Source organism: Delphinus delphis, chromosome 15, assembly GCF_949987515.2.
Source record: "Delphinus delphis chromosome 15, mDelDel1.2, whole genome shotgun sequence".
NCBI classification, from domain to species: Eukaryota; Metazoa; Chordata; class Mammalia; order Artiodactyla; family Delphinidae; genus Delphinus; species Delphinus delphis.
The window spans coordinates 46,873,206-46,900,559 of NC_082697.1; the positions used below are offsets into that span (position 1 = coordinate 46,873,206).

At 51.4% G+C, this 27,354-nt stretch overlaps 1 protein-coding gene across 1 annotated transcript in view; it reads right to left on the reverse strand.

Moving 5' to 3' along the window:
- SLC24A3 (solute carrier family 24 member 3) overlaps positions 1-27,354 on the reverse strand; it is a 460,336-nt gene that overhangs the window by 186,134 nt on the left and 246,848 nt on the right. Inside the window, exon 3 of the mRNA XM_060032943.1 lies at positions 6,662-6,738. Within this exon, the coding sequence (XP_059888926.1) occupies positions 6,662-6,738 (77 nt within the window). The remainder of the gene's footprint in view (positions 1-6,661; positions 6,739-27,354) is intronic.

Here is a 27,354-nt window from a genome sequence, read left to right on the forward strand (position 1 = left end):
CTGCATCCCGTTTGTTGGAGCTACTAAATCCATCAGAGGCTGGGGTAAAGGAGCAGCGCCTCTTTCCTGGTGACCTTTTATTCCCGGCCACCTCTGCTTCGTGATTTTGAGTTGACAACATAAGCAAAGGGAGGGATGATGCTGAATTAGAATTCATCTCTAGGCTTTCTAGGGGAGCCCCTTCCACTTGTGGCTATTTAAACCTATATTAATCATAATAAAATTTAAAATCAGACTAACCTCTCAGTCAGACTAACCACACTTCAAATGCTCAGTAGCCACAGGTGGCCAGCCGCCCCCGTATTGGAAGGAGCAGAGAGAGAACACCTCCATCAGCACAGAAAGTGCTACTAGATAGCGCTGGTCTATGCAAGTAAAGTTGAGTCTCAGGCCCAAAAAAGCAAAAGCGTGGCCTTGGAGAGCTAAAAATAACCCCTGGGGCTGAGGTGGCGCTTTGACATGCAAAGCTGCCTCTCCAAGTCGGCACGAGGTGGGGGGTGGGGGTGGGGGGGCAGGAAGGGCCCCCTCCACCTCCTGCTGGTACCCCGGCCCCTCCATCCCCTGAGAACTGGCTAGGGCATCAATTAGTTTATTCTTTGGCTCTTAACAAAAGCAATCTAGGCCCCAGGGAAGGGAGTGGATCCAGGGAAACTATTTTCCAGATATTATAATTAAACAGATAACTGGAAGCAGCCCAGCCCACAAGGAAATGATATCCACGGAGTGAGGCCCCTTCCAGAGAGCCCCCTCCCGCAGGACTGAAAGGGGACTGGAGCTCGGAGGAGTCAGGGAGAGGAAGGGAGTCCTTCCCACCCGAGATGGGGCTCTCCCCCGGGTTCCCAGGGAGCACATCCAAAGTAGCCTTCACCTTGCTCTGGGTGGGGGGTTAGGTTGGAGTTAGGGTGCGGGCTGCAAAGCCAAGAGTCCCCCTTCAGGATCCGCCCACCCTCCTGTGCTTCAGTCTCCCTGACTGATGAAGACCTGACCAAGTGTCAGGTCGGCGGGTGACCCATGGTCTGGCAGAAAAAACACGAGGCTTCTGGGGGTTGTGAATTAAGGGACAGTGAACAGTGCGGGTGGGGCGGGGAGTGAGCAAGCAGAGCAGAGGCAGAGGACACCAGGGGGAGCCGGGGGCAGCTCGGGGGCAGAGATGGCCTAGACGGGGCAGGACAGAGAGAGCCAGGGCATGCAGGCACTCTGCTTGGGCTAGGCGGGCAATGCCGCGACATCAAGGAAATACAGACTGGACCTAGAGAAACCACAACTGCAGAGGGAGGACGATATCTGAACAGCCTCACCCTCGAATTCCAATCACATTTCACCACCTCTGTCCCAGGGGCCTTCCTCCAGTGCCAGTTGTTTTCCTCTGCAGCTCTGGGGAGACAGGAGGTCTTCATGGAATCACGAGACAGAAATGAGCAAGTTCTTGAGTTCAAAAAGCTGATCTGGGAATAAGGGAGAATCTGGATGCAGGCTCACAGAGTGAGTTTCCCCAATTCCTAGACCAGATTAAAAACTTCCGGGGCAGAGAAGGAGGAGAGAAATGTGGACAGGAGCTGGGGGCTTGGGGAGACCACCAACCTTGGGGATCCAGCCCTGGACACCATCCTATGGGGATGCTGCAGGGACTGACATGAACGGTCCCTGTTGCTGCTCCTGGAGCACCTCCCTGGGCAGGAGCCCTCGCACGATGGCCCAGCACACGGCTCCTGCCTGTGCTTCTCTAACACCCACGCTGTTGGGAGCCCACCTCCTCTCCTCACGTGGGAGCCACTAATGGACACTGGACACTGGGATGCAGTGAGGATGGACATATGGACAAGGGAGTCCCCCCACCGGACAGAGCTGGCTGAAGGAAGACGGTCAGGGACCTCCTGGTGGCCTAAGCATCCCTTTGGCCACCCTGGGAGGCCTGATGTGACCCTAAAGGCTCCTCGGAGGAAGAAGTTTCTTCCGTGGGCACAGAGTGTCTAGGTTTTAGAATATAAGGATGGATGTCAGAAACATTCTCGTTGATGCTTCTGTCCTGGGCTGGTCCATGGGTGGGTCTGAGTCACTGGACCAGCTAGCAGCCCATCTTCCAGACTCACTTAGCAGAATTTGCGTTTGTAAGGCCTCCACGTTCATTTCCAGGAGTGCGATACCTTACCACCTCACACCCAAGCATGTAGAAATCTCTGCCCGCCGAAAGAGAGGAATCACACTAAAAATGCAAAAAGAAGGCTCAAAACTTAGGCAGAATCCCTTCGAAAGCTAACAAGGTACACAGGGGGCATTTACTTCTGCTGTGGAGGCTGATTTATTAAAGACAGACCAGTCTTGAGAAAGAATCTCAAACATGGATGACTTAAAGCTTCTTCACTGGAAGAGAAAATGTGGAGCCCGGCTCACAATCGCAGAGATTCGGCTGTCTACACGCAGGATGCGCAGCAAAACGTCACAAGGTATTTATAAATCACCAACAAAGCATGATTCCACAGAGTTATTTCCAGGCTTGCTTGTCCATCTGGGGCAGGGCCCATGAGTTTCTAGGGTGCACATCTCCTCACAGACCAGGAACACTGCTTTCAGCATCTCAACGTTAGAACAGGCTGACTGTAAAGCAAGTTCTCAGACAAGTGTGTTTCCTCGGGGATAGTCATTGTTGATAAAGTTACACAGACGACGGATTTGCACTCTAGGAAGGAACCCATATGGAAAGAAAGTCGGAAGGACTCTTTTTCTAGCGCAGTCTCAGGCCTGAGCATTTCTGACAGCCACAAAACCAGAAAAAGCCAAGGGAAAGTTGAAGTCACAGTGTGGGGAAATTTTAACCAGAAATGGCTACGTGATTTCCACAAAGCTCACACAAAAGAGGGACGTATTTGTGTGAAAGAAAAGAAAAAGAGAGGTAAGCTTTTTAGACAAGTAAGATTGAAGGATGGTTTCAGGGAGTCCTCGGAACCACCTGTGACCAGAGGCCAGCACCCGGCTGAAAAGCCTCCCGTGAAAAGCAAACTCACTGGGTCTGTGTGGAAAGGGGTGTGTGAGTTTAGGTGCAAATGTAAAGTTTAATCAGGTTTTGCGTTATACTCTGAAAGGCTCAGGCACTCCGGTGGAGATCCCAAATCACTGCCAGTCGGTTCCTGGGGCCCTCTCCCTGGGGCGGCCTGGGGTGACAGGACACAGCTCTGGGACCCTCCCACAGAGGGCTTCCCTCCCCTCACTGGAGGAGGCCAGACGATGAGTCCCCACATCCCATTTATGATGTCCTGAGAGGTGTTCCTCAGGAACCTGGATTCTGGGACCCCTACCCAAATGGCCCTGAGCCTTCCTCACTGGACTTCCTGGACCTCTGTCGCCTGGCTGGGGAGCAGACTGCTCTGGGTCACCTCTGGCCATGCCTGATCCAATTCCCCAGGCGAGGAGGGATGGCGACTGGGGGCTGCTTCCCCGCACTTCCAAGCCAGCAGCCGAGTGACCTCTTGGTACCTCCCACCCTCCCACCTTAGTTTCCGCTCACTCCAGAACCCCTGGACTCGAGGGCCTACATCTTCGATCACGGGTTTCTGGTTTCTGCCTGGAATCCCTTCCCCCTTCTCCTTTAGAAAACACCTGCCCACTTTTCAAACCCACTCAGCTGCCCTTCAGCACTGGATGGAGCCTTCACTGCATTCCCACGGCACTGGGGGGACCACGGCCACGCTCACACACCGTGGGAGCGGTCCAGAGGTGGGCCTGCCTACAGGACAGCGGGCTCCTGCAGGGTGAGCTGTGTCCGGGCTTTTAGAAGGGTCCAGCCCGGTGCCACCATGTTGCAGGGGCTTGGGGACGCTTTCCAGCAGGCTGAGTGCAGGAACCTGTGTGTAGCTCCCGTAGCTCTGACTCATGCATTTATCTGTTCACTGGCCACCGAAACGGCTGAGGTTAGCCCTGGCAGCCTTTCTTACAACCAACAATGTTCATCTGACAATTTCTAAGCGCCTTAAATGTGTTGGGTGTCATAGTGGGTGGAGGGGTAAAAAGAACGGTTTGTCTCAGTGCTGAACAATCAGGGACTGAGCAGCTTTTGTTCTGCGACTCGTCAGACGCTGTGTAAGGGTTTCTCGGGATGCTCAGGTCCCCCCAGGGGGCTTATACTCTCAAGGGTAGGATAACCGAGACTTGCTCCTTGACCCTGGGGAGGCCACCAGCAGGCCCACCCTGACAGGTGGAGAAGAGGGGCCCTTCCTGACCCGAGCCTGGCCCCGTCCTGCACCTGCCTGCACGGGGACCCCCCTAGGCAGGAGGTCAGGCTTCTCCACCGGGGTCTCCTCCCTCCGTGAGGTGGGTCCGGGAGGAGGCCTGCGCAGGCCTTGGCCACAGGTACAGGCTGCCTGGGTGGAGAATTCTGAAATTCCGGGTGCCTGGAGCGTGGTCTTGAAGGGGTGGACGCTGACCTTGGCCCCTGGACTCCCTGCCCTGTGGTTTCTATGATGCAGGGCCCAGGGCCGAGGATGGGGGTCAGAGCCAGTGATGACAAAGTGTGAAGTTGCAGGCTTATGTCCACCCCTTTAGGCACGTGGGGAAAAAAAGCACCTTTAAGCAAAGGGGAGAATTACCCTTCATGCCTGCCTGGGATGCACTGCCAGAGGGCAGAGGCCTTACGGGGACCCTCGGCTCACGGAGGACGAGGCGCACGCACCTTCCTCAGGACCCCGGTGGGAGGCGGCGCCCCGCCATCGGCAGATAACCGCACTGCCTTGGGAGACGGAAGCTCGTGCCGTTCGGGCCCGGGCCGAGAGGGGAAGCCTCATCTCTCAGATGCCGAGGCATCAGGGCGCTAAGGCTGCTGGGACGTTCTCAGCCCGGTGACCGGGAAGGCTCCCTGTGCCAGGGGTGGCAGCTGCCCTCCACAGTAACTGCTCTGTGCCTGCAACTGCGCTGAAGGGCAGGAGGCTGCAGAGTCTGCTCTATCGTTTGGTATTGTTAGAGAATGTCTTTGCTGACAGGAGATCCCTCGTGCCCTTTTTTCAGGCAGAGTATTGGCCGGTTGGGGTGCGTGGGGAAAGTTCACCAGGAAGGGGGTCACGCTGAGGGCAGCTTATGCGTCCAGAGGGTAAATATCTTACCGGAAGCCACGCACAAAGCAGGGAGCACAGAACTGGGCCCCAGCCCACGTCTGGTCTGACTCCAGAGCCCAGGGTGTGCCCACTGACCTACTCAGGTCAGGTGTGGTTGGAAAAGTAAGGTCTCTGTCCCCTCCCCTGAGTCATGGTGTACGTGTGACTGCAATAGAGGCCGCCGGAAATGACGTGTGCGACTTCTAAGGCCGGGCCATTCAGGGCTTCTTCCTTGTCACCGTGACCCTCCCTCTGCAAACCCTCAGCTGCCACGTGGAGCCACGCTGGAGGGGCCACACCAAGGTGCTCTGGTCAGCGGTCACAGCCGACCTAGTCTTCTGGGCACCGCAGACACGGACAGCAAACAAGGGAGTGGACCAGCCTTCTCCGAGGGCTCCTCCAGCAGCAATGGCTCCAGCCCCAGCCGTCGGCGTCACCACCAGCCATCCGAATCGTCCCACCCCGGGCCCCGGATCCGGGGGTACAGCATCCCCTCTGTGCCCTTTCTGAACTACTGACCCCTGGAAAGTGGTTCTTGGGTGTGTCACTAAATTTGGAGACTGTTTCCCAGCAATAAGTAACCAGAACGGAATTAAGAGCATTCCGGGGGAGAGTGAATGCCGCCGAGATGGGAAAGCACGGTGACGGACCTAGTGGAGCCTCTGCCCTGGGTCTTTCTGGTTCTGCAGCCACTCCTTCGAGACAGCTTCACCCCTGCACCCTCCCCAAACTCTCCGAATGGGGACAAGGAAAACCAAAGGCCTTCAAGCCACTGGGCCTGTGGATGAAGTGCTAGGGCAGTGGTGGACCACCTACTACGTGCCATTACATTGAATCCACGAATTTAACAAATACTTTGGCCCCATCACGTGCCAGGTACAGGTCTGGGAAGGAAGCCACGCACAAAACTACGTCCCTGTTCTCACGGGGCTGATGTGTGAGTGAGGGTGACGGGCAGTAAGCAAATAACTCTATAATATTATGTCACAGAGTGCTCGGTGCTGTGGAGAAACGTAAAGCCGGGTAAGGGGAAAGACAGGCAGTTGACAAAGACTGGTTGGAAAAGGAAGGCCTCCCCGAGAAGGTGGCGTTTCGGCAGAGAGAGCCCATGCTCTGCGCAACCTCAGAACCCACGCCCTGGGCATGGGTATCAAGGAAAGAAAAATCCAGGTATCTTCCAGTGTACACACCCGTGGCCTCTTAGAAACAGTACGTTTGGATACACACTTCCATATATAAAACAGATAAACAACAAGGACTACCTGTAAAGCACAGGGAATTATACTCAATATCTCGTAATAACTTATAATGGAAAAGAATCTGAAAAAGAATAGGTCCACGTATATACATACACACACATATATATTACGTAACTGAATCACCGTGCTGCACACCTGAAACACTGTAAATCAACTATACTTCAATAAAAACATTTTTTAAAAAGTACATTTGGAGATCGCCCTCCATGGGGCTCACAGGCCCCCTACCAGGTATGTGAACAGGAGGGGAGACTCCTCTGAGAGCACCTCTCTGCACCCCGCCCCCCAGACCCCTGCCAGGGCCACCGGAGGGGTACTTACACAGAGCACGTGGAGGACGACCGCCCCCTGTCTTCTGTCCTCGTTGGTGAAGATGTCATTGGGGAACTCGTGCAGGGCTACAGAAGGGAGAGAGAAAAACAGCTCAGTACGGGTGGCAACACGTTCAGGGCAGGAGGTCTGGGACAGCGCCGCCACCCTCGTTCTGATACGGGGTCCACGAACCTGGATGAGGAAAGATTACATCTTCATGTTCACAAATCTCTAACTGGAATTTGGTGTTTCCTCCAGATAAGAACGGAGGCAACAAACCGCAGCTGTGCGAGAAGCACCCGGGCTCTGCCCCCAGGAGACACGTTCGTGATCCTCTGTCCTGCCATCCTCATGGCTCACGCATCACTTTAGAGTGACGGTGGCTTGCAAACCGCCACCTGTGACCAAGGGTTCGTGAGAAAACACGGGAACCACGATCATGCAGGTCTATCTTCTGACACAGTGACAACTTCATTTCAGTGGACCAGTGTCCCTCTGTCACCTCACACATCTTGCAAACGCTGAAACGTCTTCCCGAGCAGAGGTCTGCAGGCTTCAGGGATTACCCAGGGGTCCGTGGCACACACAGGATTAAGCCCCTGCTCTAAACTGTCCCTCTGTCCCTCCTTTCCTTGTCCCACTCCTGCCCTGGCCTGGGGCCTGGGCCTCTTATGACTCCCTCCCGGCTCTCACTTCTATAACACATTGCCCTCCCCTCCCCAGGGAGTCCAGTACAGGGCAGAAACCACGAGAAATCATCCTTTCTGCACACTTTCCAAACCCAGGACGTTGATGATGGCCGCTGTGGGGCAAAGCTAAGGAAAGGGAACCCTGCAGGGCAGGCCTGTCTCTCACCCTCGGGCACCCAGAGCCCAGATTTCCTGTCACCGTCCGGCCCACCGTGCACCTGGACCTGGCCAACCTTGAGCCCCACTCCGTGGTTCTGAAGATGACAAGCCCCGCCCACAGGTCCTTCCTGACGTGCCCTTCGTCTGTATGAACTCTCAGCGCCCGTGGGGTGGGCTGGCTGCTGACAGGCCGGGATGGGCAGAGACGGAGGCTCTGAGGGCAGGACGGCCACACAGACTTGTGCAGAGTTGACAACGGCGCACGCAGTGAGCTCTGCTCCTGGCAGGCGTGGGCCCTGCACTTCGCACCCACTACGCCTCTGACCCGGGACGGAAAGCTGCTGCTCCCGTGCTGTAGACGAGGAACCCGAGGCGCAGCCGGACTGGACACCATGCTAGAGGGTCCACAACGAGGACCACGCACCCAGCAGACGGACCGGGGCGGGGAAGAGGTCTGCCTCTGGTCCACGCACACAGTACGGTCAGTGCATACAGCAGGTGCCTAATAAGTGTCAGCAGGATGAAGAGCTCTGAAGGGAGGGGACTGGGACGCTGACCGGGGATGGAGTGAGTCAGCCTTCCTCGGGGCCTTGTGCTGTGATCCCGGCTCCCGGCATCTATTAACCATCTTACTCCAGCCGGTGACCTCTTCCTTCTGGGGGCCCCTCCGAGCAGGGGACCTGATCTGATCTAAATTCTACCTCCACACACCAGAGGGAAGCAGGTGGGCTGTTTGTTCCTTTGCATTTCTCTGTGCAGCTGCCACGGGGCTTTTCAGCGCCGGGCAGCTCCCGGGTAAATGTGACCATCCCATTGCCCACCTACCCCCAGAAGTGGAGACTGGTTGGTTGGCCTGGTTAGTGTATCGATCAGGACAGCCGTCATCCTGGGGAAACTGAAACCAGGGTCTGCCCTGTGATGGGCACCACGCAGAACATCACGCGTGGGGACCGCCTACCGTCAGCGAGGAGGAAGTGGGAAAAGTGAGGGGGCTTCGAGGTACCTCTGGTGCTGCTATATGGAAGCCAGCTACTTTCATCCCTCCTACCCCACCCTGGCTGAGGGCAGCAGGTGAAGGGAGTGAAGGCCACGGTGCAGGCAGCCTTACCAGTCCGCGTCTGCAAGGCGCCCACACCGTGTCAGCTCCGTCATTCCTGCCTCTCTACCAGGACCTGCAGGAACGGTTTGATCAAGGGTGCTATGTCAGTGTGTGACACATTTATGTCTCGAATCCACGCATTCTGGTTTTTAAATCCCCTTGGCACTCAGCAGTGAGTGGAATGACCGTGACCAGGCGGAGCCTCCGGGCTTTGAGTTTTGGTTGGGGAGGGTCTCGGCAGAGGTCTGGATGCCCAGCCAACCCTGGGACCTGGCTGGGGCTCTTGGATAGGACCAGGCTGAGGGCTGTGCCCTTGGAAGGGGAAGGACCCACAGAGCCCAGTGCAGACGCCGGAGGGGCTGAATGCTGTCCAAAGTCCTGGCCAAGCACATGTTGGGCGGGGGTGAGGGGGGGACGGGAGGGGGGTGTGGGCATGGGGACCACAGCACTCTCCTTCAGGCTGCTCCTTCCTGACGGCTCAGGGACCCTCCTCTCTCTCTGGGGAGTGGGAGGCTTGGCAGTGTCCCCGTCTTGATCTGCTCTTCCTGGCCTGGTGCCTGATTCGTCACCAGCCGGAAACTCCTAGTCCCCGGTCAAGGGTGTCTCCTCCTGTCGGAACCCATGACTGGCCACGAGAAAATCGGTGAAATTCTCCGTGAGACGATCCCAGTGTAGCAGTGGGGGGGCTGGGGGCTGTGAGCAGAGCAGCCGGCCCTGCCGGACCTCCTCACTGAGCTGAAGGTGGCTGGGCAGTGGCTGAGACAAAGCATGGGTGTGTCAGGGGGTCAGCTGGGGGGAATGCAAGGCAGCGGAGAGTGAATTAAATGCTTTCCAATTGGTTTGCTTCTGAACAGCAACAGAAGTCTTCTTCGGTGGATCCCAGGCGTGTGGGAAGAGCGGCCAGGAGAAGTGTGCCCGGGAAGCCTCACCTGACACGGTTCCCACTCCGACCGCCCCTTCATGGCAGCCCCTCTGAAAACATGCACCAGGCTGCCGAGGAAATTACTACAATGATTTCAAAGAGCTAATGCACACCTTGCAGAGAATACAGCAGGTATTTCACGCTCCCTCTTAGAGATACATCATCTTTTGGAAAAACGTCACGAAAAGAGATTTCTTTTAACAGCTGAGCTGGGGCTGTCTCCTCTTGCCCTCCAAGAGATGAGCTTCCTTCATAGGCGGGTCGCTCCAGAGCAGGCCCCCAGACAACAGTTTGAAGGCCAGCAGGCGACCCCAGGAGGGGAGTGGAGAGGTAAGATAAGAAAGGGAAGGAGCTGACACATAGGCTCAGCCTTGCCAGGGCCCCTCTGGGAGCCACTGCAGAACATGCCCCGGGGCTATACGTGGACCCCCATCCGTCACGTTTAAGGCTGTCTTCAACACTTTAGGGCAGACCCTTAACACTTCTGCACACCTCTGCACTGGCCAAGTCAGGTGTGTTCCTGGGAACAGAGAAGGCCCTAGACAGAGTCACAGGCGCATCAAGAGACCATCCTCGCACGTGGCGTGGTGATGCCTGCATGGGCTGCGTGGTGTCTGCAGGGGACGCCCATGATCTCCATGATCCTCCAAGTGCCCTTGTGAGGAAATGCAAGGGAATAGGGACAGGGTGTCTCTATGAATAGGAGGAAGAGCCCCTAACTTGCTCATGCATGACTGGCGTCAGCACAGAGCGGCGGGGCGTGGGGTGGAGGTGGCAGAAGGAAGACCCTGGACCCGGGCCTAAAAGTGTGGGTACACTGTCGTTGTGCTGTGCCTTCCGAGTCCAGCATGGCAGTGCCTGAGTGTTCAGAGCGCACCGCAGTGAGCTGCATTGTAACCTGTTCTTATATTAAGCATCGAGTCCACCACGTTAGACTCTTATCTGGCTCATCTGCAAAGGGCAGTAGCAGACGACCCTGGCCACAGAGGAGGTGTCTCGGGAGCAGCCCTGTCACCAGAGACCCACGGGGGCAGCAGCTTTGTTGGGGGGACGCCCCCAGTGCTCATGACTTATCTCATCAGCCCCTCCTATGCACCCCACACAGCGTCTACCAGTACACACGCGGTTATTTCATGCAGCGTTGCTTCGTCCAGGTTCTAAAGCAGTTTGGTATGATGGTGTTTAATCTCCCTAAGAAGGGGTCAGCCTGGGCCCCGGAAAGCGCCCTCAGTTGGGCATCTGGAGCTGTGAGGTTCACACCCAGGCCTCCCACTGTGTGGCCTTTGTCGACGTGTCACTTCACCTCTGCGGGCCTCAATCCACCTGTTGGCCCATCTGAAAAATGGCTGTGGTTCCTCGTCTCCACTGCCTCTGGTCCACGCACGCAGTACGGTCAGTGCATACAGCAGGTGCCTAATAAGTGTCAGCAGGATGAAGGGCTCTGAAGGGAGGGGACTGGGACACTGACCGGGGATGGAGTGAGTCAGCCTTCCCCGGCTGGCCCTACGGTTCAAGAAAACAGCTGCCGGGGCTTCCCTGGTGGCGCAGTGGTTGGGAGTCCGCCTGCCGATGCAGGGGACGCGGGTTCGTGCCCCGGTCCGGGAAGATCCCATGTGCCGCGGAGCGGCTGGGCCCGTGAGCCATGGCCGCTGAGCCTGCGCGTCCGGAGCACGCCCCAGAAACGGCGCTTTCAGAAGAGCTGCAGTTGCCCAAGAAGAGTGAACGGAGACAGGGTGGCCTGCTGGACTGGAAGACTCTGCCCAGCATTTCTTGGCCTCCGTTTCCTCATCCGTAAAACCAGGCAGGGCCTGCAGTGCGTCCCGCAGAGCTGATGGCGGTACTGATGCCATCCCAGCCGCCCTCCACTCGCCGGTGCTTCTTGCATCCAAATCCAAAAGAACCAAGGGCGTTTCTTAAGGCCTGAGCTAGGATGCTCACCACTGCTGGGAACTTACCGTCATCCTGGGACTGCTGGTTAGATTCCACGTAAGAACCCACCATGCAGAATCAGGGCTGGGTTCAGATCCCACCTACACCACTCACACGTTATCTTTTCTCCTCTCTGAGTCCACCTCCTTCGTCTGTGAGATCCATGCAGTGTTGCTGGGAAGAGCACAGACAGCGTGTGTGAAACACCTCCCACCGTGCTTCCCAGGTACCTATTGCATTTCTTCCTAATTATAATGATGGTGGGATGCTGCCCGGCATCAGTGTTGGTGTTAAAATCCACCAGTCACCAACTCCTGCCTGCCTGGCCTCTGCGTCTGTTTCTCCAGGGTGGCGTCCAGTCTGAAGGAGCCGTGTGAGTGGATGAGCATCTGGTAAGTGTGCTTCCCTGTTCGGGCCGTTGGGAGCCCGAGGTTCCCTTGTCATGCTAGGAACAGCAACGCATCCAGCTGAGGGTTCCCCCAAACGCCTTCAAAATCCTCAAAGTCTCTTTCTCTCCCCCAGTTTTCTTTCCAGCACATCTTGCCAGCCCTGGGGCGGCAGAGGCAAGCAGTGCTGTTCCCATGGAAACCACAGAGCCTGGAGGGAGCGGATTCCCCTTACCAAGGCAACGGCAATCAGCGGCCTGCTTCTCTCTCCTGGCTGCTTTCCTGAGGCCTGAGTTTGATGAGTCTAAATGGAGGTTTGAAGGGGATGGAGAGTTTTTTGGGTTTCTTTTTTAATACAGCAGGGGCTTTCACGGCATCTTTAGACGTACTAATTACGTATTGATCCAATGGAGCAGCCCAAAGTGAAGACCAACACACCTGAAAAGGCCAGGCTCCCTTAAAACACCGGAGTGAAAGGAATCTGTGCGGCTGCAACCAACACAATGCCCTTCTCTCATCCAGGGCTTGTTAACTTTTTTGTTTGTAATTTGTGTGTGTGTGTGTGTGTGTGTGTGTGTGGTACATGGGCCTCTCACTGTTGTAGCCTCTCCCGTTGCGGAGCACAGGCTCCGGATGCACAGGCTCAGCGGCCATGGCTCACGGGCCCAGCCGCTCCGTGGCATGTGGGATCTTCCCAGACCAGGGCACGAACCCGTGTCCCCTGCATTGGCAGGCGGACTCTCAACCACTGCGCCACCAGGGAAGCCCCTGTTTATTTTTTTAATCACAAAATACCTAGCGCATCTTGATTGGCCCCTTGGGGATCGCACCAAGAATTGGGGTCTTGACACTGCCCAACTCCTCCCCTGCAGCAATGGATGACTTCATGCTTCTCTTTTAGACGCTTTGATCTGTCCTGGTACTCCCCCACCCCTCGCCCCCGTGATGCCTGCTGCTCCCTGGTCCCCTGGCACGAACGTTGGGAAACGCAGTCTGCCAGGTGTGGTAACACTCAGCCTCCCACAGAGCCTTCCCGACCCTCTTTTGGTGGCCCTGTCATACTGTGTGTGTACCCAACATGTGACTTTCCAACAAACTGCAGTCGTAGCTTGGACTCAACCACCCTGTGAGCTCCCGGAGGGCAGGACCTCTCTCTGGGCAGCACCCACTAGGTCCGGGTCCACGAAAGAGAATGACAAATACCAAGTGAATGGACTCAGAGAGCGCTTCTCCCAGGACACAGCTTTTGTGTACACCCAGGACAGAATTATTAGCTGAGAAAGGACACTGGGAGAGACAATTCAATAAAACACCCAACAACTGGATTCCAACTTGGATGGCCTTTCAGCCTGTGGACAAATATCCCATTTCTTCCTGTTCCAAGACCTGGAAGGAGCACACGTGTAGGCCCGCTGCATGGTTAGATGGGGCCATGACGTATGCTTTGGTTAATGAAATGTGAACAAAACAACAGGCTGTCTGCCCTTTCTAGGCAGACTTTCACAGCCAGTGTCTGACTCACTACCTTGCGCGTTCTTGGTTAAGCCTTCACGGAAACATCTGTCAGGATGAATCTTCCATCAGCCTGGTCCCTGAGTAACTGATATCAGAATCCCACACCCGTGATGTGCACATTTGGTAGTATGAATAATAAACAGCATTTGTATTCTTCTTAGCCACTAGGATTTGGGGCTGTTTGTTACCCAGCGTATCCAAGCAATGCAATAGCAAACATGTCCTCAGCATCCCTACAGCCTTTTGCACATGAGGCTTCAAGGCAACCTTTGGTTTCTCGTGTCTTCTCCACTAGACTGGGGAAGCGTGGGTAAGGCTGGAGGAAATTTATTCTTCTTTGTATCTCCTATGCCTACCTAAGCACCTGTAATAGACAGTTGCTTAATGAGTGTTGATTGATCAAATGAACACATTCATCATGAATGAAGGCCCCTGAACAAAATTACCTGCAAAAGAATCTGTGAAAGTGGATGTATCCACCACTTGAAAAGTTTCAGGCTCACCTCACACTGGTCAGAATGGCCATCATCAAAAAATTTATAAACAATAAATGCTGGAGGGGTGTGGAGAAAAGGGAACCATCCTACACTGTTGGTGGGAATGTAAATTGGTATAGCCACTATGGAGAACAGTATGGAGGTTCCTTAAAAAACTAAAAACAGAGCTACCATATGACCCAGCAATCCCACTCCTGAGCATATACCCAGAGAAAACCATAATTCAGAAAGACGCATGCACGCCAATGTTCATTGCAGCACTATTTACAGTAACCAGGACATGGAAGCAACCTGAACATCCATCAGCCGAGGAACGGATAAAGAAGATGTGGTACATATACACAATGGAATATTACTCAGCAATAAAAAAATAACAAAATAATGCCATTCGTAGCAACATGGATGGACTTAGAGATTGTCTTACTGAGTAAAGTAAGTCAGACACAGAAAGACAAATATCATGATACTGCTTATATGTGGAATCTAAAAAAAGGGGTACAAATGAACTTATTTACAAAACAGAAATAGAGTCACAGATGTAGAAAACAAACTTATGGTTACCAAGGGAAAAGGGGGGAGGGATAAATTGGGAGATTGGGATTGACATTTACACACTACCATATATAAAATAGATAACTAATGAGAACCTACTGCAGAGCACAGGGAATTACTCAATACTCTGTAATGGCCTAATTGGGAAAAGAATCTAAAAAATAAAAAAGAGTGGATACATGTATATGTATAACTGATTCACTCTGCTGTATACCTGAAACTAACACAACATTTTACATCAACGATTTTCCAATAAAAATTAAAAAAAAAAAAAAGAAGAAGAAGAACAGTTTCAGGCATTTCAGGCTCAGTGAGGCTGAGCAGAACACAGGGGTACAAGGGGGAGCCTGATGGCAACAGGAGGGTGCAGGCTGCTGTGAGGTCATCAATGGAATTTGCGTCTCATTCTAAGGACTGTCAATAACAATGGAAAACTTATTAACAAATCAAAATTGTGCAAAAAATAAAAGTACTTATTTAGCCCTTACCATGCATACTCTGGGTACTGTACTTAACCCCAGTCCCAGAAAGATAAAGGATGCACAGTCCTGATCATTGAGGATTTAACAGATGAGTGAACAAAAGGTTAGGCTGGAAGCATGGGAAGCCTCAACTCTGAAATCACATCAATAATTTAAGCGTCCTGAATTGAAGCACAGAACTAATCTTTATGGAGTACTGTAAATATGTATTTACCACTTTTTCATTGCTTCTGTGGGACAGGAATCATTATCCTCAACGTATAGATGAGCAAACCAAGGCCCAAAGAAGGCAAGTAACCAGCCCATGTTCACACCATGTTCATGGAGGAGTCGTCATAGTTGAGGTCTGACTTTCTAGCATGTTGGTCCCTCTGTATTAGAAAAGGCAAATGGACCATTTTTTTTCCCTTGACTTTTAAGGGTGCAAGTCCTCCATTTCAAAAGCCAGAAATGAAGTCCTAGACTCAAATGGGTGGATGTGTGCGTGGAAGCAAGACGGTGCATAACATCTCTGTGAAGAAGGATGTAACACGGGTCATGGTAACCAGAAGCCTCAATCTAGGGCCCCTCAAACTATTACTCAAAAAGGTAGCAGAGTCCAATTCACTGACAAAGGTCGTCTCAGCCAAATGCTTATGTGGTGACATTTGCTTAGCACAGGAAGCCAGGGTTTTATAAGAGCCTGAACACCTGGATTTGAAGCCCTCCTTCACCACTCATGAGCTCTGTCGCCTTGGAAAAAATTCCTGAACCTTTTCCAGTCTTAATTTCTTAATGTGCAAATGAGAGAATGAAAACAATAGCAGTTTACAGTTATTATGAGGATTAATTGTGATGATACTTATGAAATATGCAGTACCTAGAATCAGGTAAGTAATGATTAAATGATAGGTCCTTTTACTCTATTAAATAATGGAGAAGGAGAAATAGGGACAGGAGGTGTTTCCCAAGGCATCAATGCCCTGCCCACTTTCCTGGGGTCCTGCCATTTTCAGTCTGGGTAACCCCCAGCACTTGCATCTCTTTGCCTGAGGGCTTTCTCCAAAGCTGAGGATGGGAGCTCTGCCCAGATCCTGCAGGCTGGATGAGCTGGAGAATCTCTATGGCTCTTTGCCCCAGGAGAAGCCCTCCACCAAAGTCTGATGGGAGGTGGGTGTATAAGTACCCCAGCTCCCTCACCGCTTGGCTGAGAGAACTGAGGTGTATTCTGTGCTGTTTGCTACAGTTCTCAGCGGGATTAAGCTCTAGCTACCCAGAGTGACAACTGGTTTTGTAACACTCCTTTGATTGGCTGCATTCCCCTCCCTGTCTCCTTTCCTGACTCCCCTATCTAAATCATCTCCAAAATAAACTTGTACTTGAGTTTGCCTGAGGGCCTACTTCTGGCAAATCCACATTTAGACAGAGGGAGCTAGGAATCTTGCACTCTTGCACCCCTCCATTTCAACAAAGGTTAGTCTTTCCAGCAGAGAATTCATCCATATTCAGGTGAATTTTACCTCCAATAATGGCCTCATTTCCATGCATTTATAGAGAAGTGATGCATCCTGCATTGTCAACAGCAGCACAGAACCACCTCCCTCCTGAACGCAGGTTAGGAGACGGTCTTTGCCCCTTTTTCATGGTACAGAAGTTGATCCAACACCCATGACAAACTCCTTGATTTCCACTCCAGAGCTCTTTTTCTCATGTCCATATTGGCAAAAGATTTTAAACAATCATCCCACAAGCTTTTCTCCTGGAAGGGAACAGACATTCTTTGCAACTGAAGAACCCCAGTCATTACTTACATAGAATTTTGGCCTGGCAGGGCCCTGAAATGTAATTTGATGAACTAGAAACATATTTCTTTATCAATAATAAAACACCAAGGCACCCATGCTGCTCAAGTGCCTGAGCCAGCAGCTACTGTAGAAAGTACAGTGATCCCATGAATAGTGCTGTGTTCTCAGGCCACAGGCATGGCCGCAGAGGGAAGGAGGCCTCTTTGCAGAGGCAAGAGCCTACCACTCGCAGTTGTTGCTCCTGTGGGATCATCACAGCTGTGTCAGTAATGAATTCTTATTAAAGGAAATGAAACATTTATGGTAAATAGCTCTGTGGTGTTCAGAACTTTATGCTCTCCTTGGGCTGCTCTGTTCCTCAAAATGTCCCTTGGTGCCCTTGGTGCTAATGGCAGAGACAGACATTTGGATGGATGAACTGGGGTCTGACCCAGGTATTGCATCTCTTGTGTTCCCATGTCTGCTTCTCGATCCAGAGAAATACAGACCAACAAGTGGGTTTCTGATGTATGCAGAAACCCACTACACGGCTCTGACACACGAGGGTTGGAAAGAATGTCCATTCCTTCTCAGCACCCTTGGGGAGGATGAGCCTATGTGAAAAACTTTCTTAGGAGAAATGTCATTAAAATAGTTACTTTTGAATGTAACAATTCCCTACAGGAATCTATGTTGAAAACGTTCACTCTTTAAGCATTTATTCTACTGAAGATGAAGCGTGCATGCCAAATGACTGGTAGTTTCAAAATCAGTGATTCTTTTTAAATGTTAACTCATCCCATTTCAGAGCTAGAAGCAACCTTTAGTGTTCTATTGGTCTATAGATGGAAAGGTAGTTAGCAGAAGGATTTGGTGAGAAGCACTGTTAAAGTTCTCCTCTGCTTCCCCTTTTAAAACCTGCTTTCTTTTTCTCCATGATGTTATTCCATGATCATCAATTTCAGGGATAGAAAGTAGGTCTCATCTCATATGTTCATCAGTTGATTGGTAATGACTGAATGTTTGGCTGCATCTTAGATGGGGTTCATTGTGGTAGAGCATCGTGATCTGCTAACAGTGTCTGCCATGGCTATGGGAAAGGAAACGGGGGCATGTGTGCTTCTTATTTCCCTGCACTGAAGCTTTGCTGACAAAATCCTAAAAAGAAAGAATAACCGGCCCTCGTTACTCCTGGTAATAGTGATAACTGTCATTTCCTTTGATCTGCACCTGATTTTGAGTATAATCCATTGAAAAGCTGGAGGGAGATTAAAAGTGCTTAAATAATCAATTATATCTCAATTAAAAACAACATATTCAGAACACATACTGAAAAAAAAATGTTTCAGTATGATCGCCAAATATGCCAAATATATTCAAGCAGATGTATTAGGTGGTTACCCATTTATAAAATATTATCTTGAAATCTAGTCTATAATAATGAAATAAATATCTAAGAAAACTCACAGCTAGTTGTAGGAAGAGATGTAAATAAATAAAAAACTATTGGCTAATTCAGTTGGCAAAATACAAGCTTAATTTAGTATTTGGCAACCCCTGGACTCTCCTTGAGGGAAAAATGAAGATGTTACCTGGAGGAAACCATTTTCCCTTTATGTTATCATACATTAGATACTTTTGACAATTTACCTATGGTTTGGGCTCAAAACACTCAAGGATCTTCTAGTTACACCAGAAACTCTTTGAAGCGTAGACTAGAACTCAAGGCTCTTTTTGTTGCATCATTAAGTTTGTGCATCCAAAGTCTAGATTCCAACTATCACGGATCCATCTTTTGGAAAATATCTGTCACTGAATATGAATGAAAATTAAGAGTGTAATTAATCCTAAACAAAAAGTAATTCTTATAGCCATTTCTCTCCATTTTCTTAGCCCATCACTGGGCTCAAGTAACGGCACATTACAGCTTTGAGTGAAAGAGACTAAATGCCTTTTGATTCCACAATGGACTCTGTTCTCCAACTAGGCTCTCAGGGTACAGACCAAGGGTATATATGAACTGATGACAAAAAAGATATCTTAAGAAAGCCTTGTGCTGTCTTGTATTTAGCAGAGCAAAACTGGCCACAGTTTGGAGCAGGCAGATCAGAGCAAGAGGATCTAGAATCTACCCGAGGTGTGTCTAGTAACGTTTGACCGTATATTCGACGGTACAGATGCACTGAGGAGACTCTGGACTCTGCTGTCTTCCTCTGAAGAGTGCTGAGTTTTGTTGGAGCAGAAAGTTAAATTAGTGGTGGGTCATCTCTGGTGCTGGTCTTAGTCTTTTTTCTAATAAAGGCTATTTTTATTATATTCTTAGTCCTGATATACGATCCTTAGGTTTTCAATGGAAAGTCTGAGCTGTTTAAGCAACCCTCTTTAACTTTGGCGACTTGAACTGCAAACTCTGTCTCCCCAGCGCTGGTAGCTACTGAAATCTCTACTCGGCAGTTCCAGCCTTTCAGCTGCTGTTCCCCAGAAAGTGCCTGGAGTTGCCCCGAAGGCATGCACAATTTTGGGGTCAGTCAAGAATTTCAGGGGAACTTATATTCATGTTTTGGGCTCTCCCTCTGTGAATTCTTCCTTTCTGGGATGTCCCCCAAATTTCAGCTGCTCGGGAGCTCCTCACTCTAATCTCTGATGTCTCAGCCCAATAAGATCATGGGTGTAGCTCTGCTAGAGCTCTATCCCCACACAGTGCACATCATGGGAACTTGCACTGGGAAAAGCCAATGGGTGTGGTCCTCGCACAGTGTGGTTCCCTTCTCTGAAACATCATAAACACTCCAGTCTCTGGCTTGCTTTATTTATTCACTTTCCAGAGCTTTTAAACAATTGTTTTTCTTTATTCTGTTCAGAGTTGATAACTGTTCCTACAGGAGCATTAATCCAATGCATCCAATGATGGGAAGCCAAGTCCAGAATATATCCTAGGTCATAACCTGCTGCAGAAAATTTCCAGTAAACTAAATGCACGTGACATGTTCCCCAAACTTGCTACTAGCTGCATTAAGTCCTCCATGGAACTAAGGCAGCCCGAAATAACTGTGTGACCCACTGGTAAATAGCACGCTGGGGAAAGTGAAGGTCACTGGATGGGCTGGCGAGTTATGATGAAAGGGCTGGGAGGTGACCTAATTTATACCAACTCATATGGTTAAACCAAGGATTGGACATAGCGCACTCAGTACAGTGAAAGATTCACGAAGAGATCCTGCAGGCTTCCAAAGCCCTCAGCTATAAATATTTCAAGTTCAAGGCCATCCAAAGACGCATCTGTGGCAGTTCTGACGACTCTGAAGGTGATGCCCGAAGGCTCAGAAGCAAGAAAGTGTGTTAGGAGGCAAAGTGCTGTCAGAACCCAGTTAACAGCCAAGGCAGGGAAATCACATCCCGCTTTCCTTTTGGAGTCTGGAGGAATACACGTTCCCCAAAGTGTCAGATTCTGATGTTGCACATGAAGCTGGCAAACTGGAATTCACAGCAATAGAAGGCAGGTGTTTAATAAAGGCTTTCCAAGTCCAGACTAATTTATGAAACTTCAGAAACAGAAAAGAAAGGTAGGCAGCAAACAAACTTTTGACTAAATCAAGCCATTACATAAAGCACATACAAGCAGTAATGTTTAATATTTTTTTCAAAGAAGAAAAGGAAAATTCTGCTCAGTTCCTGAGTTGGTTGAGACCAAACTCATAAATAGCACAACCTGTGTTAAAAATAAGGCGGGGGCTTCCCTGGTGGTGCAGTGGTTGAGAGTCCGCCTGCCGATGCAGGGGACACAGGTTCGTGCCCCGGTCCGGGAAGATCCCACATGCTGCGGAGCAGCTGGGCCCGTGAACCATGGCCGCTGAGCCTGCGCGTCCGGAGCCCGTGCTCCACAACGGGAGAGGCCACAACAGTGAGAGGTCCAAGTACCGAAAAAATAAAAATAAAAAAAAATAAGGCGGAAGGACAGGTTTCACTTTGTTCTGGTGTCAGAACTCCCTCACATTCCCCGTGACAAGTCAATGATTGCTTGCCCCCTTCAGAATCTAGGATTTTTTGTCTTTCCTGGTTAGCTTGTGTCTTTCTATGTGCGTATATTTCATTACAGGGTTGGTTGGAGTTGAAAACAGTCAAAGAACTCCTTAAAGAAATCAACATGATTATTTTGGGACAGGAAGATGCAGAGGCGGTGGCATAAATTTTGTGATGCAATAAACTTCGTGATGTAATAAGCTTCATCATGATGTCACAGAGGCCAGAGGCAAACGTATGCATTTACTGTCATAAACCAGGAAATATCTTGGGCCCATTTGAGGCAAAGGCTAATCAAAGGCAATGAACGTCCTCTCTCCACCCCCACCGTCCAAGGACTGTTTTAACACGTACTTAAGGATGTGGGCCTGCAGTTCACCTGGCACACTGGACAGGTGGGTAGGGTGGGATGACTTAGCAGACTCTCAAAGGATGAAAAAGAAGTTCGTATCATTACTTCTTTGACCTTTTCTCATGTAAACGCCGAATTTGGGAGCATTTCATATAGATCGATGGAGAAAATCTACTGAAATAATTTTTTAAAGGAAAGACCCTTTTGATGTTTGAGATATGTATTTTTTGGGGGGTGGGAGGGAACAAATAATATTATTCTAGGATCGACTCTGATGTTTATTTTTCTTGCATCGCTCAAATAAATATGACCAGACTGTCAAACTTAATTGCGTAAAGATCTCTGATGTCCTAGGTAACATGAAGATGAGGAGATGCTTTTTCATCTGAAGATGGAAATGGCAAACTCCTTGGGGGTCCTGGACCAAGGAAACAAGGTCCGGCATAATCGCCGGCTAATCTAAGAGGCCGGTGGTCAGGTGCCTACAGGTGGGAGGGCTGGCGAGAGCTGCGTTATCTATGACCCAGAAGCAGAGCAAATCAAGTGGCTTATTCTCAGTGATTTCAAGCAAATGGTTCTCTCCAAGGGTATAAGGTTCCTCTGAGAATGATTCAAAGACCAAAAAGACTCTGATCTCTTTATGATCACAGATGCATCCTGTAACGCTAGCAGCCTTTTCAGGGACACACAGACGTTTCTCCATCCATTTAACTCAACAATGCACGGCGTAGTTGTTACACCCACTGTGCTGGTCTAACTCCGGCAGAGGGTAACTAGGGCGCAGACCACACAGCCTTGCCCTCCTGGAGTTGCAGCCCAGTTGAGGAAGCCAGATTTAAGTGTGCAAACACACAAACTGGAGGACAATAGAAAGCAGGCTATGTCCCCAACGTATACGTAGGTATATATGTGCCCACACACATATGTGTATGTGTATATGACACGTATCAGTTGCTGAATAATAACTAACCAAAAGGTAGCCGTCCAAGACAAGCAGAACATTTTATCATTACGGTTCAGGACTCTGGGGGTTGACTGGCCCCAGGTAAGTGGTCCTTACCTCCCCACTCACACAACTGCAATGACCTAGCGGCTGGGACTGGAAACATGAAGCTCCCTCCCTCACTGCCTTTCTGGTACCTGTGCTGGGGGGACTCAGACACCAGGGGCTGGAACTGCTAGGGCTCCTGGGCACCCCTCTCTCTTCCTCAGGGTCCCTTCAGCGTGAGGGCTTCTTACACAGGCTCAGAGCTACAAGGCACGTGTTTCAAGACAGAGACCCAGGAGGAAGTTGTACAGCCCTTTATGACGGATCCTGGGAAGTCACACAGAGCATTTCTACCACCTTCTGTTGGTCAGGTGCTTACAAAGGCCTGACTGCCCTGATGGGGATGGGGCAGTAGACTCTGTCTAGATTTTTGGTGGGGGGTTGGGGGACGGACAAGATTCTGGAAGCACACGTGGTCCTGGAGTAATTGTTGCAGCCATTTGGGAAGATGAACTCTGCCACTATTTCCCTCTGTCTGAAACGATAACTTTATCTATAACTACATTAATAATTTATCTGTATCTACATGAACGTGGGTTAGAGAGTAGGTGGTATTTGGGGTCAGGAACTAAAGCACCCGCGTGAACCAGAGCAGTGCGTAAGGGCTGCACGGGGTGAATTAGTCCTGAGTGGAGCCTTGAAGAAGGGGAGGCCGTTGAGGATGCCCCTCCAGGTGGGGAGGAATCAGAGACCAAGGTGTGGAGGTGGAAGGAGCACAGCTGTCTGGGTTTTAATGACGTGGGGACTCTTCCATGTGTTTCTCCCTGAATGAAAGCCAAGTTCTCCAGTGGAAACAGTAGGAGCTACTCATGCATGACGAGGTCATTGCTTCCCTAATGTGACCTTTCCTAATTCTCACGGCTACCCACACAGCTCTGTGCTTTACAGAAAGGGACACCGAGGCCAGGTTCATAAAGCAAGCGTGCCCCCGGGGCAGGCCCTCTAAGGCCGGCGCCCTTTCTTCACCACAGTAGCCTCTTCAGAATCCACGAGCCAGGGCTCAGCTCACACTTCCCCAGGCTCACAGGGATCAAGCACATGCCTATGCAAACCCTAGCTTTGTTTTTTCCAAAAGAAAAGACTTCACCCGGAATCTGAAAGAGCATGTGGAATTGCACTGAATTTCATGGTACATTAGAACCCAGAATGGGACCCAAGACAAAAATTGGTCAGCTTTCCTGATTAGCTGTTTACTAAGCCTCGGGCTAGAGAAACAGAACCCTGGACTGTGTCGAGTCTGGGATTCTGCTCCACCGCGCGCCTTGCAGTGAATAGTTTTCTGCATCCAGGGCTTCCTATTCAGACAGAACAATTTTCTGGCCCCTTCCAGTCCCAAAAGGGACCGGCCCAGCGTTCTTGCCTCATGTAAGTGCTGGGAAAGTCTACCTGCATCTTGACATTTGTCATCGGCCAAGAATGAGCTAGGAGTCGACCGAGATTCTCCTGGGACCTGAGCTACATCCTGATGGAAGGCATGTTGGCACCTTTTGCAGAAGCTCCATCCCGGGGCGCCATCTTATGCTTTGCACATTTCTGGCCATGGGATGCTGGTACCCCCACATCTGGTTTGGTGTGTTGGGACCCACAGTGTAAGACGCAAAGAGTTGGTATCAGGGCTCCCGGAAGATGCCAGCTTACAACAGAGCGAGGTCTGACATGGAGGAAGCACTGTCCTGGCACAGCTACCACTCGCGTGAACTCCACGGAAAGTCGCTGGGAGGGACCCGAGCCAGCCCTGCCTGTGCTGCACCCGCGTTCCCGTGGATCCGTCACCGTTTCCTCACGCCGGCCTGCCAGGGTGTTTCCACCCCCAAGAGCCAGCATCCAGGGCTCCTCTGAGCCAACGTCTCTGCTTGGCACGGCGTCCCCACCCTCCCTGGTCCCACTATTCGCTCTCCCACCAGTTTTCCAGGGAGCCCTTTCCAAATTACTCTCACATGAGCGCTCATGCCATGAGGCTCCGTTTCTGGGAAGCCAGGCTAACCCGGGAACCACACGAACGCTGCTTCTCCCACAAACATCCCCTTGATCATCCCGAAGGAATCCTGCACTCAGTCACCGCGGGAATGGGATCCAGGCCACACGAGTGCAGGCTGCAGGGGCGGGGGGGGGGCGGGCACCTTGTTCCCACGTCCCTGGCTGTGCGCATGGCAGTCCGTCGTCCCTTCCTTACAAATGGCGGGATCCCAAATGAGCCACACACCTCGCCTGTCTGCCCATCAGCTCCGAAGTGGCCTGTTCGTGTTCAGTGACAGGCGTTTCTTCATTGAGACCCCAGCCTGCCTGTGGGTCCTTGCCACCTGAAGATGCACCTGCTCTGAGACCTGGGCGGGGAGAAGCAGAGCGGGATGGGGTGAGGCAGCGAGTGGAGAAGCCTCGGAAACAGCTACCCGTGGCCAAAGTTTCCACGGCTGGTGCCACTGATGGAGCCAGGGGCACATCTGACTTGTCTGAGCCATGAGGACTCAGTGGGATCTCTTCTCACAGTGTCTTCCCTGGTCTTGAACACTTTCCAGACACTTCTACGTTCTCCTGTCACATCAACAAAAAAAAAGAAAACTTCTTACCCGGAAGCTCAGATCCAAATAGCCAAACAGAATAGGATTTCTGGTTCTGTCTTGGTCTGTTAGAAGCAGGAACAGAATCAGGTGACAACAGAACACCCAGCCCCAAATCTGGGGTGTGTAGAGGATCTGGATGTCAGAACCTCATGGTGTGAAAGGAAATGGCAACTTGGGTTTGGGAACGTAAAAAGTTGTAAATTTTGGTGACCATTTCCAAATAACAGAAAGGCAAGTGCTGGACACAGCCTAAGTATGCTTAACGCTGCATAGTATAAGTAAGTGGGTATTACGCGAGAACCATGGTAACGGTCAGGGGGAGGGCCAGGCATATACAAGGGAGAAAAGGCTTGAAAACATCTTTCACACAAAAGGTATGGACCACACACATCTTGGCCAGTCTTGTCTTTCCTGGGGGAAACTGCATTGCTATAAAGTGAATGAAATCATCTCTTTTTATGCCCTGATTTTTAACAAGCCTGGATGAATAGCTGACTGCTTACGTCCGTGGCTGGCGGTGCTGGGTCCGAGGGAAAAACTATAATGTTTGACCAGCTACATTCGCTTGTGTATCCACCTTCCTCCCCATTCCTCTATAGAACCCATCTGAAACCTGCTAAGGTATGATGGTCTGGAAAGGAAAGTGAACCTCTCACAGACAGATGAGTGGTGCTTCCTTGCCCAGGTGACAAGAACTTGTAGTTTTACTATAACCAGTCCAGGTGAAATCAAGCAGGACAGCATTCCTGTGGTGGACGCTTTCGGTGGCTACCTAGGTGTCCTCCACTGGGCTGGGGCACCCACCACCCACTTCCATGAAGGTTGAGGGCATCCTTCTCCTGAGACTTGCCCTCTGCTGATGTGAGACCCCTCACCCTAAACGCCTGGAAGATGAAGTCCTTGCTTCAAGAGCAGTGTGCAGCCAACCCCTGCCTCAAGGTGGGATATCTCCATGATGCCATCCATGCCCTCTGGTCCCAGGTCAGGCTGAGGCCAGCGAGCAGCTGAGAATACGCCTTGGCTGACTCTTCCTCCTGAGCCTGTCTCACTCTCCTTTGCATAAGAACTGTCCATCAATAAATCAGGGGCTTCCCTGGTAGTGCAGTGGTCGAGAGTCTGCCTGCCGATGCAGGGGACACGGGTTCGTGCCCCGGTCCGGGAAGATCCCACATGCCGCAGAGCGGCTGGGCCCGTGAGTCATGGCCGCTGAGCCTGCGCGTCCGGAGCCTGTGCTCCGCGACGGGAGAGGCCACAGCAGTGAGAGGCCCGCGTACCGCAAAAAAAAAAAAAAAATCACTATTTCAGGGACCCAACCCAAGACAGCCTCTTGAATTCGCTTTTGCTCTCAAGTCTCCAAGGGAATGAGGTCTCTCACTGAAACGTAAATTGCACACCCAGGGGAGAGGTGAGTGCCCGTGCCTTCAGGGATGACCAGAGCAAGCTTCGCCTCTTTCTCTCCCTCCGAATCACTGCAGCCCAGAGCTGACCAGTGGTTCTAACTCTTTCTGTTCTGAGCGAAGCCCCAGGCCTGAGCAAAGCTGCAGTCCAAGCTGTGTGCCCTGGAGACCGACTGATAGCACAGAAGCAGATTTGGATTTGGCACCAACAAACAATTCTGCTTCCTGCCGCCCCCCTACCACAAACATCCCTGGAATAATTAAAATTGGGTAGGATTTCCTTCCCCCAAATCTCCCTCTGAAGTGGGATTCTGGGGAGATTTTATATTTTAATAAGAAATTTATTTCCCAGATGATTCCATCACTTGGAAGGTAATGAATTTGGACGAGCCAGGCATCCCTGCTGAGATGCCCCGAAGATTAGTGCTCGCATCACTTTCCTTGGTTAATTTTGAACCTCTTGTCCTCTTGCAGTCTGAGCCCCGTCACCGCAGGAGTACTTCGCTGTTGGAGGGAGGCACTGCTCTCCTCCACGGCAAGGATTTAAAATGTCTAGAAAGTTCCAGTCACATGACTGATTTGGGCAGGAGGGACTGCAGATGGCTAACCCCAGGCTCTAAATGTTCAGATGACACAGTTGGCATCTCTGCGGGTCCCGCGAAGGCCTGGCGGCTGAGGCGGTGCGGACAGATGCCCGTCCAAGGGAAGCGAGGCAACCGCAGACCCTCCCTCTCTCCACACACATCTACACCCCAGGCCCTGGGGACTCCGCTAGGTCCCGCCCGGAAGGAGCGTGAGCTATTTTAACTTGGAATGTGGCAGGCGAGGCCAACGGAGCCCCAGCCAAGAGATACAGTGTACAGCAAGCACGCCCAAGAGAGCATTTTCCCAACAAATCAGGTCTCTTCCGAGGACCCAGAGAGGCAAGAGGCACCGTGGTCTGCCCGCAGCTCGCCCCAGGAGAATCGGCCACATTTCTGCGTGGGGGGGTGGGGCGGGATGGACCATCTGTCAAGGCAGTGGATGAGCAGGCGGTGGGCGGTACAGGTGCGCTCCTGGTGCTGGATCCCTGAACCGACTGCTGACCCCTTCAGTGTTCCCGTGTTCTGCTTGGTCCTCTTTCCCTAAGAAACGCCCACATTCTCCACCCCTCCACCCACCCCCTCACATTCCACGAGCGCTTTGCATTTCAACTATTCTGCTCTTTTATCCTGAACCTGGTCCTAAAGTGCAGAAAACAGTCAGTAAACGGTGGTTGCAGGAGACGCATGGCTATTGTACAGTATGCTTTTAGTACCTGGTTAACTTATTCGATACAAATTCTGGAGTGA